Source organism: Equus caballus, chromosome 16 (genome assembly GCF_041296265.1).
Source record: "Equus caballus isolate H_3958 breed thoroughbred chromosome 16, TB-T2T, whole genome shotgun sequence".
NCBI classification, from domain to species: domain Eukaryota; kingdom Metazoa; phylum Chordata; class Mammalia; order Perissodactyla; family Equidae; genus Equus; species Equus caballus.
The window spans coordinates 27,473,727-27,491,955 of NC_091699.1; the positions used below are offsets into that span (position 1 = coordinate 27,473,727).

Genomic DNA, 18,229 nt, shown 5'->3' on the forward strand with positions numbered 1-18,229 from the left:
ACCACAGATAGCAAATATCAGGAGCTTTTAAAACTCATTTCATGTGTTGAATTCAGCAAATGTTACTTAGTGACTACTCTACTATGGCAGGGGGAAAACAATAGAAATTATGTCATTCCTGGGGAGAAAGACACGCATATAAAAAAAGAAGAAGCTAAATGGAGATTAACTGGAGTAGCTGCTGAAGGCTTCAAAGGAGAAGGAAACATTTCAGCTGGGCTTGAATGGCATGGGTCTGGATGGAAGAGGGTAGAAGGACACAGGGAGCTTGTCCTTGCCTGGAGAGGAAGCAGCAGGCTAGTACTTAATTGAGCACCTCATGCCTTCCGAGAATTTTGGATCTCTTCTCTCACCAGTTACTCTCAGCAGTTTTCTAACACAGGCCATATTATCTGCATTTTCCAGATATTCCGCATTTTTCAGAAGAATCTGCATATCAAAGAGTCTGAGAAATTTGTACCAAATCACAAAGCCAGTATTAGCACCAAATACTCCAGCTGAAGTCTGACTTTGAATTCTTTGCTGAAGAAGACACCGAGACATTTTAGTGTAGACTGTTGAAAAGATTTAAAAAATGTTTGGGAACAGAGTTAAGATAATTACATTGAAGTGGTATGATTTTTTTCCATACTCAGAATGTTGTCATTTTATCGTGGCAAGTAGACGTTTTTATGTGAAAGGACCAAGAACATGGTTGTATAACTGATTGTTAGAACTCCTCTGTGGCACACCCAACACAGTGGTCAGTTTTTGAAATATAACATACTTTTTTTTTTTTTGCTTAACCCTTTTTTATTTTATTTTATTTTATTTTATTTTATGTTTTTTTAAGGATGGCACCTGGGCTAACAACTGTTGCCAATCTTTTTTTTTTTTTTTTCTGCTTTATCTCCCCCAACCCCCCAGTACACAGTTGTATATCTTAGTTGCAGGTCCTTCTAGTTGTGGGATGTGGGACGCCGCCTCAACGTGGCCTGACGAGCAGTGCCATGTCCGCACCCAGGATCCAAACCGAACTTAACCATTCAGCCACGGAGCTGGCCCCGAAATAGAACATTCTTTAATAAACTTGAAGATCCATTTTTCTTTATTTGGTAATGTTTTGTATTAGAACACTGGCTTTTTCTCTGTCCCTATTAAAATCAAATTGACTTTTAAATTATGGTTTTCACAGATTTTCTGAATTATCTCAAACCTCTGGTATACCTGAAGATCTTTGTTTCAAAGAAAAAGAAAATGATTCATAGTATTGCCACATAAATTAAAAAACCAATGTAGTTTTGATGACAAAGTTAGGTTTTTTTTTAAGGTACATAAAGTGTAAGAAGAAAAGACTTTTCAGAAAGTAAAGATTTACTCCTCATTTTACGTTAACTGTTTTGAACTTTAGTGTTACAGGTGAAATTAACATCCATAATCAAATGGGGAGATTTGTTTTTTTGTTTGTTTCTTTCTTTTGCCAAGATTTAATAAACTAAGAGAACAAAACTGTCAATAGCAGAAACAATGAAGTGTTCTTAATTTTCCCTGTTTGTTTTAATTGTTCAATATTTACTTTTTTCTTAAAAAAGAAAGGGCTCTCTCGTTTGATATAATTGGGACCAGTAGTTGGACTGTTAAATCAAAAAATTTTTTAAAAACATGTAAACATTAAACAAAGGTATATATATCATAAAAATTTTGTTTTGCTTCAAATATGTAACTGTTTAATTTTGGGGGTTTTGTTTCTGTTTGTTTTTTAATTAGTGCCAAGGACTCTTCTTTGATTAAAGGTTGGAGCTAGCAGTTCATTATATTATTTGTATAAACCACACCCATTATGAATCTTCTGATATTTCCAGTTGTTTTTCTTTGAATTTGAGTAATAATTTAAAAAATATTTCTGAAGCAACTTGGATGCAGATATAGTCTAAAGACTTGTATTTTGTATTTGCAAGCTTTTATGGTTATCTTACCCTGTGTATTCCACGTATTTTGGCATCAATTTTTGGGAAAGGGTGAATTTCCTTTATTGAGTTTTTCAGAAGTCTTTAAATTTATTTTTATATAAACATCTCTCTTTCTTTTAATACACATTATTCATCAACTTTTTTGGTATTTCTCTACTAACTTAATCTCAGCAAAACAATATGACCAATGTGATCAGTTTTGTTAACAAATACAACTAATTCAACTGATGAAGCAGAAGGATGTACTGGAAAGTAGTTACTAGGCACAAACATTGCATGTGCTCTGGAGGCTGACAGTATCTTTTATAGAAGAAATGGATCACACTGCTGAAGTTGAAACCATTTGTAATGAGTAGGTGCAAAAAGAGGAGATGGAGGGGGACCCCACCCTCAGCGTTAGTCTTGTGGGACAATGAATCTAAAACACAATTACCCTAATAGTTCAGAAATTAGCAGAGAATGCTTCCATCACAGAGGATGAACATTTTTAACTAGACCTTGAGATATTTAAACTTAATATAACTTGAAAAGAGAAGGGTGGGGCATAGTAAAGTTTTAGAAACAGAATTACTCAAAGTGACAGACCATGCTCTCTTGCCCCAATACCTGGAACATGGGTACATACTTCACATATGTATACATATACATGTACAAGTACGTACATATCTGTTGATGAATGAATGAATGTTAGGGCAAGGAATGTAGACTTTATCATGTAGGAAGTGAGAAATGCATGTAGATTTTTGAGCAGGTATTGAAAACTGTAGATGTGTTTTATGAAGAAAACTGAATTCAACTCGTTGGGTACAGGGTAAATGGATTGGATGGGAGGGAAGAGATCACAGGTGGAGAGACCAGCACAAAGCTTGGATGGAATTACTGAGAGTATAAAGATAAAAAGAACTGGACTTAAAATCAATGGAACTGGCTTTACCACTTACTGCATCAACTTTGTCAGAGTCCGTAATTGCTTTGAACTACAGTGTTTTTTGGAAAATGGAAAAATAATACTTTTATAATAGAGCTTTGTGAAAATTAAAGGAGAAAATTTCTTTTAAAGAGACTAGCAAATCTGTTCATCCATTAATTTCTTCTTGTATCAGTTTATTCAGTGTTGATAAAGTATATTCTTATGACATAGAAGATGCTGAGGCATAAAAGACAGACAGGCATACTGGGGCCATATGCTGAATACATGCCAGCTGAATTTGCACCATAAAATAGTTCCAGTAAAATTATAATGATGGTAGTAAGAAATTAAAGAGAAATGGGGAGAGGCTGCACTTTGCAGAACAATTAATATGATAAAATTGAATACGTTGAGAAAATGTAAGAAAGAGAAGTGACAAATTGGATATGAGGTCTTAGCAAATAACAGAAAGACGGGAATTGGAAGAGAAACTGGTTTTTTTAGGGGGTACTATGAGCGTAGGAAAATGAAGTGTCAAATATGAGATGCCAAGTGGACCTCCAAAATATGTCTGGAAAGCATGCAGAAAATGCATGTCTTAAATCAAACTTTTGATGGACACACCATTGATATAGACATAGCGGTACACTTCAGACTTGGCAAGGTTTCTGAAAGAATGTAAAGAAAAATGGTAGCTGCCATTTAGTGAACACGTAAACTAGACACTCTTTTAAGTAATCGGTGTGAGTTATCTTATTTCTTCCTCACAAAAATAGAAGAGATAATTGCTATTAGTATCCTCAATTTATAAATGATGAAACTGTGTATTATTAACAAGTGAAGTAATCTGCCCCAGATCAAACAGTTAGTGTCAGAAAAGGGACTTGTGCCTGGGTTTGTCTGACTCCAGAGGACAAGGACTTGGTGCAAGTTAAAAAGTAGAGGAAACAGAAAGATGGTCATTGGACAGAGAGAGAGTGTTGTTTAAGAAAAGTCGGGCATGAGAGTCACTGGAAGATGTGTTTTGCTTTTTAGATGAGGTGATCTGTGCATGTTTCTAACCATAAAGGAGAGATGAGAGAGACTGAAATAAAGATAGTGGTAAAACCAGAGACTCAAAAGGAATAATGAAACTTTGCACTTTTATAATGGTTTTCATTTTTCAAAGGGCTTGCAGATCTGCGATGCTAGAGATCTTCTCTCAAACAACCCTGAGAGGTTCAAAGGGCAGGTGTCCCCACTTTACAAATGAAAATCTTGGAGGCACAGTGCAATCAAGTGCCACTCCCCCAATCATGGGGATCTGGATTATGATAAAACAAAGACAACACTCCTAATGTTCCCATTCGTGTGTTCTTTTTCTAAATCTTGCTGGTAGAAAGTTAGAAAATCTGCAAAGCAGACACAAAGGATTTAACTTTGGTGGGGAGACCCCCCATGGAGATGTCAAGGAAAATGATATGATGGATACAAAGAGAATTTAACTCATTTCTAACATCTATTGATGACCCACACAATGCCAGGAAATATGCTATAGTCTAGAGATGTAAAGATGAAAATGTTGTAGCTCTAATCTTGGTGGAGCTCCCAGAATAGGAGAATAAATGGAAAATATAAAAGTATAGAAAATACAGAGGTAAAAGGATGGAGGTAATTTTAAGAGTTTCAGGAAAGGGATGTGGCTGATGCTTGTTCTGAAGATGGATAAAAGTGTGCTATGTCAGTGAATGTATGAAAACACCATTTTCATGCTTAGACCAGCATTTTGTGCTTGGGGAAATCCAAATAGTTTGTTATTGCTTCAGTGTATGTGGCTGAGAGTTGGGGGTGCCTGAACAGTAGGGTGATGGGAGACAGAGAGGAAGCTGAGCTGTGGAATTCCTATGTGGAAGGGTCTTGTAGAGTATGCTTAGGTGCTTAGAGTTCACCCTTTATGCTAACATTTGCCAAGTGTGTTTTCTTAGAAAAAGCAAAAAACAGTTCCTGAAGATGTTAAGATCTTCTTAAGTGCTTCCCTGCTTCCTAAGTAGGCTTAGAAAATAGTAAATACTTAAGTCTGCTGGGAAACTGAAAGGACAGACCTGTTTTAAACCCCTAAAATGGGCTGAACTTTAAGTAAGAAATCTGTTTGCATTGGACATTTTTAGTACCTGGTATTACATCCCATCTGCCCACCTCTGATTCATTTGCAACAGGAGTTAAGACAGTTCGGTGAAAGTTCACAGTGAAAGCTCTGACTGGTATGGGGGAATTATTGCCTCCAGGGAAAACCCTCCACTCTTGGGGTTGGGAACCTGTGTATAAATGCCCCAAACTCTAGAGATCATCTCCCATGTAAACTAGGCCACCCAAGTCCTTTCTGAGGCTCTGTTTTTGGGGAAACAAAAATAAGACTACAAACTTTGTTGAGCAAACCATTTTTTTGTTTTGATTTGGTTTTTGTGGATTTTTTTCCTGAGGAAGATTCACCCTGAGCTAACATCCATTGCCAATCTTCCTCTTTTTTCTTTTTTATGTGAGCTATCACCACAGCATGGCTGCTAACAGATGAGTGGGGTGGGTCCGCACCAAGGATCTGAACCCAGGCCACTGAAGCGGAACATGCTGAACTTAACCACTAGGCCAGTGGGGCTGGCCCAAGCCACTGTTTTTTTTTTTCCTCTAGCAAAAATGGGTTTATTTGGAATCAGCAAAGAATTACAATCCAGGGTCTAAAATTATGGCAAGCCATGTGCACTCCTGAGGAGCAAGAAGGGGATGAGAAACTCTTTCATAGAGGGAAAGAGGAAGTTGAGAGGGCAATTGTAAACAAAATGTCCATTAGAGGAGACTGGGAGTTCAAAGTGTAGTGGCTTTTCATTGGCTGAGTTGTGGCAGTCTCTCATTGGCTGAGCTGCTGCTGAGCAAGAAGAGAACGTCTTTCTTCTCCGTCTCGGGCTCTGCAATGGTCATAGGGCATGATAGCTCCGCCTTCTGTCCTCCCAACTCCATTTTTTTTTTTTGGTGGGGGGTTTAATCATGGTTCACCTCTGTGCTAGATATCTTTATTTTTTTATTAAGATTATGATAGATTACAACCTTGTGAGATTTCACTTGTACATTATTGTTAGTCATGTTGTGGGTACACCCTTTCCCCCTTTGTGCCCTCCCCCCACCCCCCTTTTCCCTCCAAGCCACTGTTTTTACAAAAGGGAAGCATTTTTTATTTTCCTGAGATATACCTATCTCCTGCCATGGTAGAATTTTCCCTTAGGGACTTTGCAATGGATTAAATGTTTTGAGAATTTGACTGATGTGTTAAGTAAGGTAACAAAACAAGAGGAGACACTTTGAATTGGGGAGTTGGGATATAGAGCAGGAAATAATGATTAAGTTTTGGTCTTGCTGGTAATGAAGATGATTAAGAGTCAGTTGGCTATGTCTCATATTCAAATTTGGGAGATCTTCCAGAAGCTTCTGCATGCATCAGGAAAAAGGAAGAAAAGTCATGGTCATCCACTGAGCCATGGTTTGTTATCTTTTCATAGCGGGGAGTGCTTTAATGAGATTTTTCAACTGATTGAAATTTTACCACTTGATCATGGAAGCTGGATCATTGCATGGAATTCCGCTTTCTTTATAACATCCTGGACAGTGGAGATGCAGCTGAAGACTTTAACCGAAGTGCAGTCTTGATTTTTGTTGCCTTTTCAGGTGTGTCCACTGAGTTTTTTCTTAGCTTTTGTATAGAATTGGACAACTTTCTTTTACTGAAAACTCTCTGATTCTTTCAAAGGCAGTCTTGTCATTTACACTGTTCTGATAATGATTTAATCTGGTAACTACAAACCGCTAAGCATTTCAACATTAAACATTAAAGACATTTAAGACATTGTGCATGGAAGACTATTACATTGCCTGTATCTGTGTTCCTTTTACAATTTATTTAACTATCACTACTGGGTAATATTTCGCATTTTAATTGAAAAGGTAGCACTTCACCTCATAGCATCAAATAGGATTGTATTACACAAGTAGTAAGCTCACATGCAATCTTCGCTGATGATACTTTTATCAGCTCCTCACGCTCTAATTGCAAGTGATCACAGGTTTTTTTTGAGGCAGAGCTCTAAATTTTCAAACTGTAGGACCATTTAATCAGCTGACCACAATTTCAGACTTATTGCCATTTCTACCTTCCATTTTAATCTTCTTAGGGGGAAAATGGTTTGTTTTACTTTGCAGTCTCTTATTGTCATCTTTTTTAATTTATGACATACTCAATAGCACATTTGTGTACCCAATTCAACATATGGCCATTTCCACAGCATTTCTCATAAAATGTTCTACACAAGATTCTTTGGTCAAACGTGTTCAGGACACTCTGTAATATCCATCCCACCTTCATAGACTTTATCAGTGCATATTTTCTATTAAGGTCTCTGACTTGTTCTGCATAAAGAAACTCATTTAACTTGGTGTAATACAGCGTTTCTCAAACTGACTTGGGAAATGATAGTCATTCTGTGGCTGATTTTGAGTCTTACAGAGGTAGACTTGTGTACTGTAGCCCTGCAGTTATACGGAGTGACATTCCCCATACTCTGCCTGATAGCCTACCTGGACTAATCCACATGGAGAAACCAACACCAGCAATATGTAGCAAGTGGAATCAGGTTCCTAGCTGAGCACGTGAGTGTCATAGAAAATCTGTTACCCCAGTCTCTTTTCTCCGTTTGCATTGCTGATTTCTTGTGGTCTTGTCTTCCTCTCCATGGGATGGGGAGAGCATCCTGAGAGTGAAGTGCTTGAGCAGCCAATAGAAAACCCAGCCCAATATAGAAACTTAACAGACAGATGTCAGGGTAGAGTGTTTCATACACCAGGAATGATCCATGTGAATGTTCACAAGGAAAGCAGTCAGAATAAAAAGTGTACTTCTCTCCTGGCTCTACACCCCTCCCTTTGATGGTGACTAGGGAGATACTGGCCCCAAGGGGTGACTGGGGTTTTGGGATATCTTAGAGCAGCACAGCTAACGGACAGAAGAGGAATCAAGGGGAACCACTTCCAGGCTGTACGTGGTGTGGAGGAAGACGAAAAAAAGTAAAAAAATATGGACAGCTGATTTTATCTTTGTTTTTTAATTCAGATTTGCCCAGTTTTATATATACTCATTTCTGTGTGTGTATTTAATCTTATACAATTTTGTCGCATGTAGTTTGTGTATTCACCACCACAGTCACAATCCCACACAGTGCCTTTTGTAACCACACCCATATCTCTGCTCCTACCTTCCCTAAACACTGGCAACTACTAATCTGTCCTCTATTTCTAAAGTTTTGTAATTTTAAAATATTATCTAAGTGGAATCATACAGCATATAACTTTCCAGGATTGCTCCAAGTTGTGGGGTATATCAATAGTTCTTTGCTTTTTATTGCTGCATAGTATTTCACGATATATATGTACCACTGTTTGTTTAACCATTCATCCGTTGAAGAAAACCTGGGTTGTTTCCAGTTCAGGGATAGTACAAATAAAGCTGTGTAAACTTTTGTGTACAGGTTTTTGTGTGAACGTACATTTTTATTTCTATGGGATAAATGCCAAAGTGTGCAGTTACTGAGGCATACGGTAGTTGTGTGTTTAGTTTTATAAGAAATTGCCACACTCTTTTCCAGAGTGGCTGTACCATTTTACATTCCCACCAGCAATGTATACGTGATCCTGTTTCTCCACGTCCTTTCCAAGGTTGGTGGTATCACTGTTTTTTATCTTAGCCATTCTGATAGGTTTACAATGATACGTCATTTTGGTTTTCATTTGTATTTCCTTGATGGCTAATGGTGTTGAAGATCTTTTCATGTCCCTGTTTACTATCTATGTATCCTCTTCAATGAAATGGCTGTTCCTGTTTTTTTCCCATTTTCTGATTGGATAGTTTTGTTTTTCACTATTGAGTTTAAGAGGAGTTATCCTCGAGACTATTCCTTTACAGGATAAGTGGTTTGCAAATATTTTTTCCCAGTCTGTAGCTTGTCTTTTCATCCTCCTCACATGGGCTTTCATGAGGCAAAAGTTTTTTTTATGTTTTTTTTTTCAGAGGGTGGGGGAATGGCTTCTTTTTTTCCCTGAGGAAGGTTCGCCCTGAGCTCACATCCACTGCCAATCTTCCTCTTTTTGTATGTGAGCTGCCACCACAGCATGGCCACTGACAGATGAGTTGTATAGGTCTGCGCCCAGGAATGGAAGCTGGGCTGCTGATGCAGAGTGCATACCAAGTTTTTAATTTTCACCAGCTAAAAGTTTTTAATTTGGTCAAGTCCAGTTTATTGTTGTCAAGTTCAAAAACTCTTTGGCTAACCTTAGATCCCAAAGATATTCTCCTATGTTTTTCTCTAAAAGTTCTATAAAATTTCTAGTTTAATGTTTTACCTTTAAATTCATGGCCCATTTTGAGTTAATTTTTATATGTGAATGAGGTTGAAGTCAAAGTTCATTTTTTTGCCTATGTTTGTCCAGTTGTTCCAACACCATTTGTTGAAAGGTTATCCTTCTTCCTCTGAATTGCTTTTGCACTTTTGTCAAAAATCAATTGAGCATGTTTACTAAGTCTAGTTCTGGGTTATGTATTTTCTTTCATTGATCTGTCTATTCCTCTGCCAATATCACATTGTTTCATCATTGTAGCTATATAATAAGCCTTAATGTTAGATAGAGTGATTCTTCCCTCTTTATTCTTCTTAGTCAAGATTCTCTGAGCTATTCCAGGGCCTGTACTAGTACATTGAAATTTTAGAATAAGCTTGTTTGTGACTTCGAAAAATAAAAAGAGAACGATCAAAAACCTTGCTGAGATTTTGATAGGAGCTGCATTAAACCTATGTATCAATTTGGGGAGAATTGACACTATCAGTCTTGCAATCCATGAACATAGTATGTGTCTCCATTTATTTAGGTTTTGATTCTTTTTTTATCAGTGTCTTGTAATTTTCAGCTTTGCGTGTTTTATTATCTGTAGACCTAAGTATTTCCTTTTCTTTGAAATGACTGTGGTTTTGTGTTTTTAATTTTGGTTTCTGCATGTTCATTGTTAGTATTTAGAACTTGTTTCCTCTGACCTATTTAACTCACTTTGAACTGGGAGTTTTGTTTTGTTTTGTTTTGTTTTTTTGGTTTTGTAGATGCCTTCTGATTTTCTATTTTGACAGTCCTATCATCTGCAAAAGGGGTAGTTTTGTTTCTTCCTTTCCAAACTGAAAGTTTTTCATTTTTTCCTTTCATTATTGCAGCGGTTAGAATTTCTAGTATGATGTTGGCTGCCAGTGGTGAGAATGAACATCCTTGTCGTAGTCCCGATGTTAGGGGTAAAGCATTCAGTCTTTCACCATCAAATACAATGCCGGTTGTAGTTCTTTGTAGATGCTTTTTATCTCGTTGGTTTATTTTTAAAGTCTGAGTAATTAGAGGCTCCAGAATAATGTCAGAGTTTTCAAGAATTGGATAGGAGACAAAGAGAAAAGTCTGAGAAATTTCTACCCAATAATTTCTGGAATTACTTTTTATTCATTTTGACTCCTAACTAGGGCTTGTTCTAATACAGTTCTTGCCAAGATTGCATCACATGCAGCCTTGACTTGGATTTGGGTTACATATATAATCTGCCAAGATATTTTAGTAATCTGAAACTTTTTAGATATTTATACTGCTTTTCTCTCTCTAGTCCCAAGTACTAAAAAAAAGTGTGTGCTTTTTGTCAGGGGAATCTTGCTATACCTTGAATGTGATGCGTGCTTTGCCTTTGTTACTCCCTCTGTCTACAAAGAATCCCCACACACATGTACGCTGCTCTCTATTTCACTGGTCTTTCAAAGCATCTTTTACGTCTCTAGGTTAATTTTCCTTCCTCTACACACTTTCCGCCATTAGAGCAAGGCCATTTAAATTCCACTTTTGATCTCGAGTCTGACTCTAACCAGACAGGGCTCCCCTCAAAAGGAGGCCCCCCAAGTGATTAGTGGCTTCAGAACCTAGCACACAGTAGGCTGAAGTTCTGTAGGCTCTCAGTGAATACTTGTTTAGTAAGTGACTGCTCCCTTTTCCATCCTTGGTACTAAATGGATATTTAATAGATTCTTTATCTCGTAGACGCTTTCAATTTCCAGAAAGTTTGAGATGTATTATAATATACTTAATCTGGATTGAACTTGAACTTTATACATCTTAATGGAAAAACCACAAAATTCTATTTGGCATGCATAAGCTTCATCTAGTGAGCCTGTTAAAAATGCAGATCTAATTCTAACTCAGTAGTTTTAAGTAATTCCCAGAGATCTGCATTTGGAATAAGAATCTTAGGTGATAATGATGCTTGTGGTCCTGGACTGCACTTTGAGTAACATAAGCTAAGCTCTCAGGAGATTCTGCTTTTTAGGGAAAAAAAGGTCCATTATAATTACAGTGCTCTGCCAACAGCAAAGCCCTGGAAAAACCTGTCAAGACCACTACAGTTATTTTCCTTTGCTATCCCTGATGCATATGCTCCCTGAACTGGCCACATCAAGTATCCCAACATAATGTTCCTTGCCCTGGTCTACTGTGGAGATGTATCAATGCAAGTGTCTGGAGCGATGGACAAATCTGTGCCAGGCAGGATTAGCGCTTAGGCAAAAGAGATTTTTGCCTTTCAGGGAGAGGAGACATTATTAGTTTCCATAGAACTATTTGATCCTTTTTTGCATATTCTAGGTAAAATTAGTGCTGAACGACTTCCATGCTGTGAAGTTATGTAACCGAAGAAAACAAGGAATTGGGTTGAAATCTGCAATGATGATACATATTGGGTTGTTAAAAAATAATCTTTTGAAGCTATTTTCCATGTATAGGGTACATTGTGATATGATATACTCCACCACGTAGTCACTGGGAAATGTTTGGATGATACGGTTTTGCAATTCCAACTCTGTTACACTTCCAGAGCCTTAATGTTTTGATAATGTTGCATTTTAGTTACACATTTAAGATGATATAATGCTATGTTATCATATCATTTTTGTAGGGGAACCTCTGGCTAAAATAAGACCATAACCATAGTTTTTTTTTCTTTTATAGACACATATTTGTGAGTTCTGCTGAATTGCTTTACTCCGCGCTTATAACCTAGCAATTTATTACTGTTTTCAAGTAACAATAAAATGAAGCACATAGACTTTCTTATTTCCCTCCAATGTGCTGATTCATGGTGCTTAGGATATTCATAAGTGTCTACAGTTTGTAGTTTTATCAATTTGAAGATAATTATTTTGATTTTTGCGTTTTTCAAGATAGAGTTGAAATTTTCCATGTTGTTTTCTAAATTACCTACCCTGCCTCGTTTTGTATAGTCACCACATAGGCAATTTACATCAATCCTTAATAGCTGTGAAATGAGTATATTCCTTTACAAATTGACAGTGCAATTGTTCTGATACAGAAAGCAACACCATTGAGTATATTATTGTGGAATTCACAAGTTGTTGTTGTTTTTTTTAATCAGAGTTTAGAGAAACAGTAGATTTTTCGTCCCTTTTTCCCCATAGGCTTAAGCTTTGTTCAAAATGAAGCCAACAGAAATTTCTCCATGCTGTAATTTAAACAAAAAAAAGAGAGTATGAATGGAATTTGCTATCCTGGATTGTTATTGGAAGGAATTAATTTTTCTTTAAAATAACCACTGGTGATCAATTAGTATTTGCCTTCATTGCTTTATTAAACACTTGAAAAGAATTCTTCAGGCAATAAAAACAATTTGTATTTTTTTCACAGCTACAAATAAAAAGGAATATGCCATTTAATTTACTGTTGTCCTTTGAATTCTACCTGCTTGGTCATTTCCAGTCATATTTATCTTCTACAGAACCCTTCAAGACATGGAACAAATAGGACTTGTAATCAGAAACTGAATATTTTCAACTCTTTTTGTAAATAACAATAATTATAGATAGAATAAAATTTATTTAGGGTACTTACAATAAAATATTGTAGGAGAGAAATTTGTGAATAGTTGGCTTCCATTATAAGATGAAGCTAAAAGTCTTCATGATTTGGTGAATCACGGTGGCAAATGTGGATATCAGTTATGTATATTTCTGGTTCAAGATATTTCATTTCCTCCTTTGAGTCATGTTGTCTGGTTATTTAATTCTAATACATGCTTTGCCTTTTTGGATAGCCCAGGCCATTTCTGACACTATTGCAGTAACACAGGGTTACTGGGTATATATTTTTATTGTATTGCCGAATTTCCAGAAGCCTTAATAAGGAAATCAGAATTCTGCTTTCCCTTCTCAAAGCAAATGTTCTCCTCCTGAGGTTCCTAAGAAGATATTTTTAAAATTACCCTGCAAAAGAAAGGAATGTCTCTGTGTCGACATTTTACACTTGTTGTCCTTTCTGAAGTTCTGTTTTGTTTTGTTTTCAAATCAGATCTTGAAAATTTTAAAACCAAAATGAGAAGTACAGTGTCAGTGCGTGAAGGCCAGGGAGTTGTCCTGCTCTGCGGCCCCCCGCCACACTCTGGAGGTATGACGTGCTCTGTTTTTTCTTTTTATACTTATTGAATAAGTTTCAGGGCAAGACCCACAGCGTATGTACCATTATTGCTTTTGTAAATTACCCTGAGAAACTTGATAACCCAAGCATTAGATTCTGTCAGCTGAGTTGGAAAAGAGAAACTCTACAACTGATAGTTCATCCAGAGAAGTTTATAAACATAATTTACTCATTCCAACAAGAAGGGTTCTGAAGGCAAATGAGATCAAGTTCATTTCAGTTACTTAATGGTGCCGAACAATGCTTTATCCTTACACCATTATCATTTGTTATTTAGTTTTAGACCATGACATACGTTGGAGTCTTTGTGGTTTCTTTTTCTCTCCCTGCCTGTCTCCTCCTCTCTCTCTCTCCCTGCCTCTTTCTCCCTCATACACGCACACTTACACATGCTTATTAATATATGCTGTTGGACCTCTTGATATATGTGTAATATATACATGAAAATGATATGTGTGTATATTCACATCATTTTCATTGGGCTGTTGGAATTGCAAATTTTATGCTACATTGGTATAAATTGAAATATTGCTAAAAATTCAGAAGCTTAACAAAATAGCTATCCAGAGTGAAGAGGAACTTCAACACATATGAAAATAATTTCGTAAGCACTGCTCCCTAGTATGAGCCTGGAGTGCTGGTTTGATTTTCCTCTCATGCTCACTATTGCAAACTTGGTCACTTGTGGGAGCAAAGAGGGCATTATTAGTGTATAAATCACTGTTCTCAGAGAAACAAACACATTCCGCTGTTGAGAGGATGAGAATTACTGAGAGATAAACAGGTTAGAGAGGATCTTTCTGACCAGAGGCGAAACTGAGGTGTCTTCCCATCATAGTAAAGCTTATTCAAATGAAAACATGCTGGACTTTATTTGTTCTGTGACACACAAACTCAAGTCCTTTACCCTCAATGACTTGTCAATAAAACAAGCGTTTCCATCTTCAGTATCTGATCGCTGAAAATGTCTGAGGCATCTGGAGACTCCAGATTTGAGGCTTGATTGGCAAATATGATTGCCATCATGTTGGCTGGTATGGGTTTAAATTGGATTCACCATTCTACTCCAATGCTGTATATTTTGCTGGAATCTTTAAGTTCCAGAAGAACTTGAACTATGAAGGGAATCATAGAGTCTCTTGATTGGAAATAAAAGTAACTGAGCTCAAACAGGATTGAAGAAAATAGGAAAGTTTATGGGCTCACATAACTGGCATGATCAAGTGGCTTCTAGTACAGCTGTATGATTGACACAGAGACGTACCACCCAGAAGGACTCTCTGCCTTGCTATGGGTAGTGGGGGTCTGCAGATGGCCTGTAGCTCTCAGCTCCTTCTCCATCTGCCTTGGCAGTAAAGAGCCACTTGCTCACGGTCTCACTCTTCCAGGGGCTGCCCACATCTGGTGACTGAACAAGGTAGGATATAAAGGATCAGCCATTTCTGCCCAACACTGGATGGTTCTGATGGACAGTGCTCATTCCAGGGCTTCCTGCCAGGGGACCAAGGCTTTGTTGGACCATATCACAGTTCGCCTTCTTTCTCTTCCTAATCCTGCTTCTGCCTCCTTGCTTTCACAGGTTTTGATCATTGATGAAAATCTTTTATCCCAAACTCTATCTCAGCATCTGCTCCGTGAAAACCCAATCTGCTGGACCCAGGAGTACAACCAATTTTATAAACAATTGGTCTTTCTTTGTGTTTCTTGACTCTGCTTCCCTTCCCATTGATTCCATTGTCACGTAGACTCATTGTGGTGGCAGAGGTGGATCCTGGCAACGCTAAGCTCTTATGGTCCTTAATGCTAAAGATCTTAATGGACCGGACAACCTGTTGCTCAGTGGCTCCTGATTTGACTTGGATCAAGCTTGCTGATGAGATTATCCCTGCAGCAGAGGGCCGCAGTCAGCTCCGTCCACTGACAAGCACAAGGACGAGAAAGATGTAGTTTCCAAAAGAAAAGGAGGGTTTTATTATGAGATAAAAGAAAGAGATATATTAGATAGAAATTAATAATGGCTAGAATGAACATCTAGTAAGGAGATGTCAAAATAAAGTTTATTTTATAAATCAACATAAAATAATAGCTGGATAGTCCTGTCTGTGATGAGTGTTAGAAATGTTGACCCAATTTAAGATTCTGACTGAGTGATCTTTTTTCAGTGTTTTTATGATTGGATATATTTGCTGATAACAAAGGAGCTACCTTTTAGTTGACTAGGCATGCACACGGTGGGAATGTCTTAATAAGCTTTTGGATGAAACATGTTCCAAAAGATGAATCTTTTCTAATGTCATGAAATTGAAGAACTGTTGGCCAGTCGCAGCTAGCCTAAGTAATGACCTAATATCCTAAGTAAATGATCCTGATTTACTTCTGCCTTTGGTGACTTCATATAGTTCTCTTTCATTTTTAAAGCATATAAATTGGGGTGACTCTGGAAGTCAACTAGGATTGTAGGTGAACAAGGAAAGAAATGGCCCCAGATACGGCACATTAGCCCTTAAGAACCTGGAGCATCTGTGGGAGAGCAAATAACTGAACAAGAGCATACCTTCCTCTGTGCTAGATTGTGGAGGAAAATGCTCAGGACCAGAGCATCAGACTTAGCTGCTGAAAACATGATTCACATTGGTCCAAGTCTACCTAATGCTAAGATATTCACAGTTCACATCCACTGTCCTGATGCATTGATTTGTGAGCTCTGGAAGACAGAACCTACTTCAGTGTTTGCTCTGCACCCAAGTGCACAGCACAAGGTTGGTTTCTAACAGGCAGTCACTAAGTATTGGTTGAACAAATGAACACATTCATGAAATGAATAAAGGAATCCTTTTTTAGATTTGGCCAGTTATAAATGCTTTTTGAGAATTCAATGGAAACTTTGTTTCTAGAGGTGTAAGCATTTAACAACCAATATGCCAAGCAGACAGTGCAGGCTCTGACAGATCAAAGTGAACTCTGACCACAGCAGCTGGTATCAGCTCTGCTTCATTCCTTCTTGACTTAGGGACTTTTAATTCAGTGGATGATGTGAGGCTGGTCACAGAGCAGCTGAAGCTGTGGCTCCTGGGTTTATCAGTACATGTGATGTGTGGCGCTCACAGCCCACGCTGTGATCCGTTTGGTCCTCTTCCCACAAAATCCCACAGTCCCTGCAGGACATGCACTTGCCCTTCTCTGTATTCACCACTGTATATGACTTTTATTCACTTCACTTTTCTTCATTTCCACCTGGTCCCTTCTCAGTAGTCAGAAGTGTTTAATTCTGTCGTTATTTTCTGATTACTGAAGACACTATCATATTTTATTCATCCATCATGTTCCCTATCAGGGTAACAGCCTAATGGAGTAGACACAAAAGGCAAAATAATAAAATGATAATAATAATAGAAACCTCTATTTATTGAGTGCTGCTTCAGTGATAAGCAGTGTGCTGGCTCTTTGTGGGAATCATCTGCTAGGAGATTCTTTTGATTAAAAGTGTAGAGAGGAACTGAATGAGTGACAGTCTAAGGTAGAGTCTGGAAGCTCGGTCCCAGAGATTCCAAGAGGCTGAGCTCTCAGCTGGCTAATACCTGAGTGCCTTGAGCCCAAACTTCTTGTTTATAAATGGCGGATGAGGCAAGACACAAAGTTACAGTATGTCTTGCACCGTTTAATCATTGACAGATGTGATGAGCCCCCATACAGCTGTTTCTTTCCCAGACTGCTTTCTGCCTTCTCCTTGCAGCGGTATCATTCAGAAATCTACAGAGTCCTTCACTAGACAGGCATTCCTCATTTGGTAATTGGGAGGTTGTGGAGTTGGGACTAATACCAAAGGTGTTGGGTTTGGGTTTGGGTTTTATTTTTTCCTGTAGCCAGCAACATGACCTGTAAGAACTATTGCACAGCTATTTATTAAGAGTTACACTTGCTGTTCTTACCTTTTTATTTATTTACTTATTTGTTTATTTTTATTGCTGTAACATTGGTTTATAACATTATATAAATTTCAGGTGTATATCACTTTTTTTTTAATTTCCTGGGTTCCAGTTCTTCAATTATTAGCCTCTAGTAAAACTGTATTAAAATCTCCTCTCTTGGTGAAGTAAATTTTAACTTTCTTTTGTCTATTTGGGATAAAAATCAGAAATGTTCTCCCCAAATAGACTAGGGAGATACACGTGGAAAGAGCCTAAGTAAGGGTCCTGAAGTATGGAAACTGCATATATTATTCATACTCCCTTAATTCATCTATGCAGATAATTTATAGGAATGTGGCAGCACCCTGGGGCTGCTTTGCTTAAGAGGAGTCACCATTTATCTGATGCCATAAGAAGGAAAAATTGTTTCATGGTCAGTGACAATTAGGAATATATGTAGGGACTAGGAGTCCTATAACTTCTAAGCAGCACAGATTGCTGTCATTCGAGAGGGGTTGTATCTCCCACTCATCTGTGACATTTTCTGCCACTTCCTGTTCGTCTTCTCTGCACAGCAATCCAGCACCTCTCCAAGGCAAGAGGAATTAGGATCCTCTTGAAAGTTAGTTGGAAAACTAACAACTGACAAGCCAAAAATAAAGTACTGGATATGGATTATCTGTAGCTTAATTATTCTTCTAGTTACCAATAGTGTGAAAAGCTGGGATTAGTGTAATTACCACAAAATTGCTGATGTCACTACAAGATCATTAAGAATTCAAATGGACAAGAAAAATTAATATAAATAAAGTTACAAGACTAGTCCATGAGCACTTCATGATCATTAGTAATTAGACAGGAATTCATAGGTGAATCAAGTTATTGCGTAC

The 18,229-nt window shown here is 37.6% G+C and overlaps 1 protein-coding gene across 5 annotated transcripts in view; it reads left to right on the forward strand.

Annotated features, from left to right (window-relative positions):
• The window catches only part of CNTN3 (contactin 3), a 317,098-nt gene that overhangs the window by 160,295 nt on the left and 138,574 nt on the right, over positions 1-18,229 (forward strand). For all 5 annotated transcript variants that reach the window (XM_023620075.2, XM_023620078.2, XM_023620077.2 and 2 more), the window contains one exon: positions 13,306-13,401. In XM_023620075.2, the coding sequence (XP_023475843.1) occupies positions 13,306-13,401 (96 nt within the window). The remainder of the gene's footprint in view (positions 1-13,305; positions 13,402-18,229) is intronic.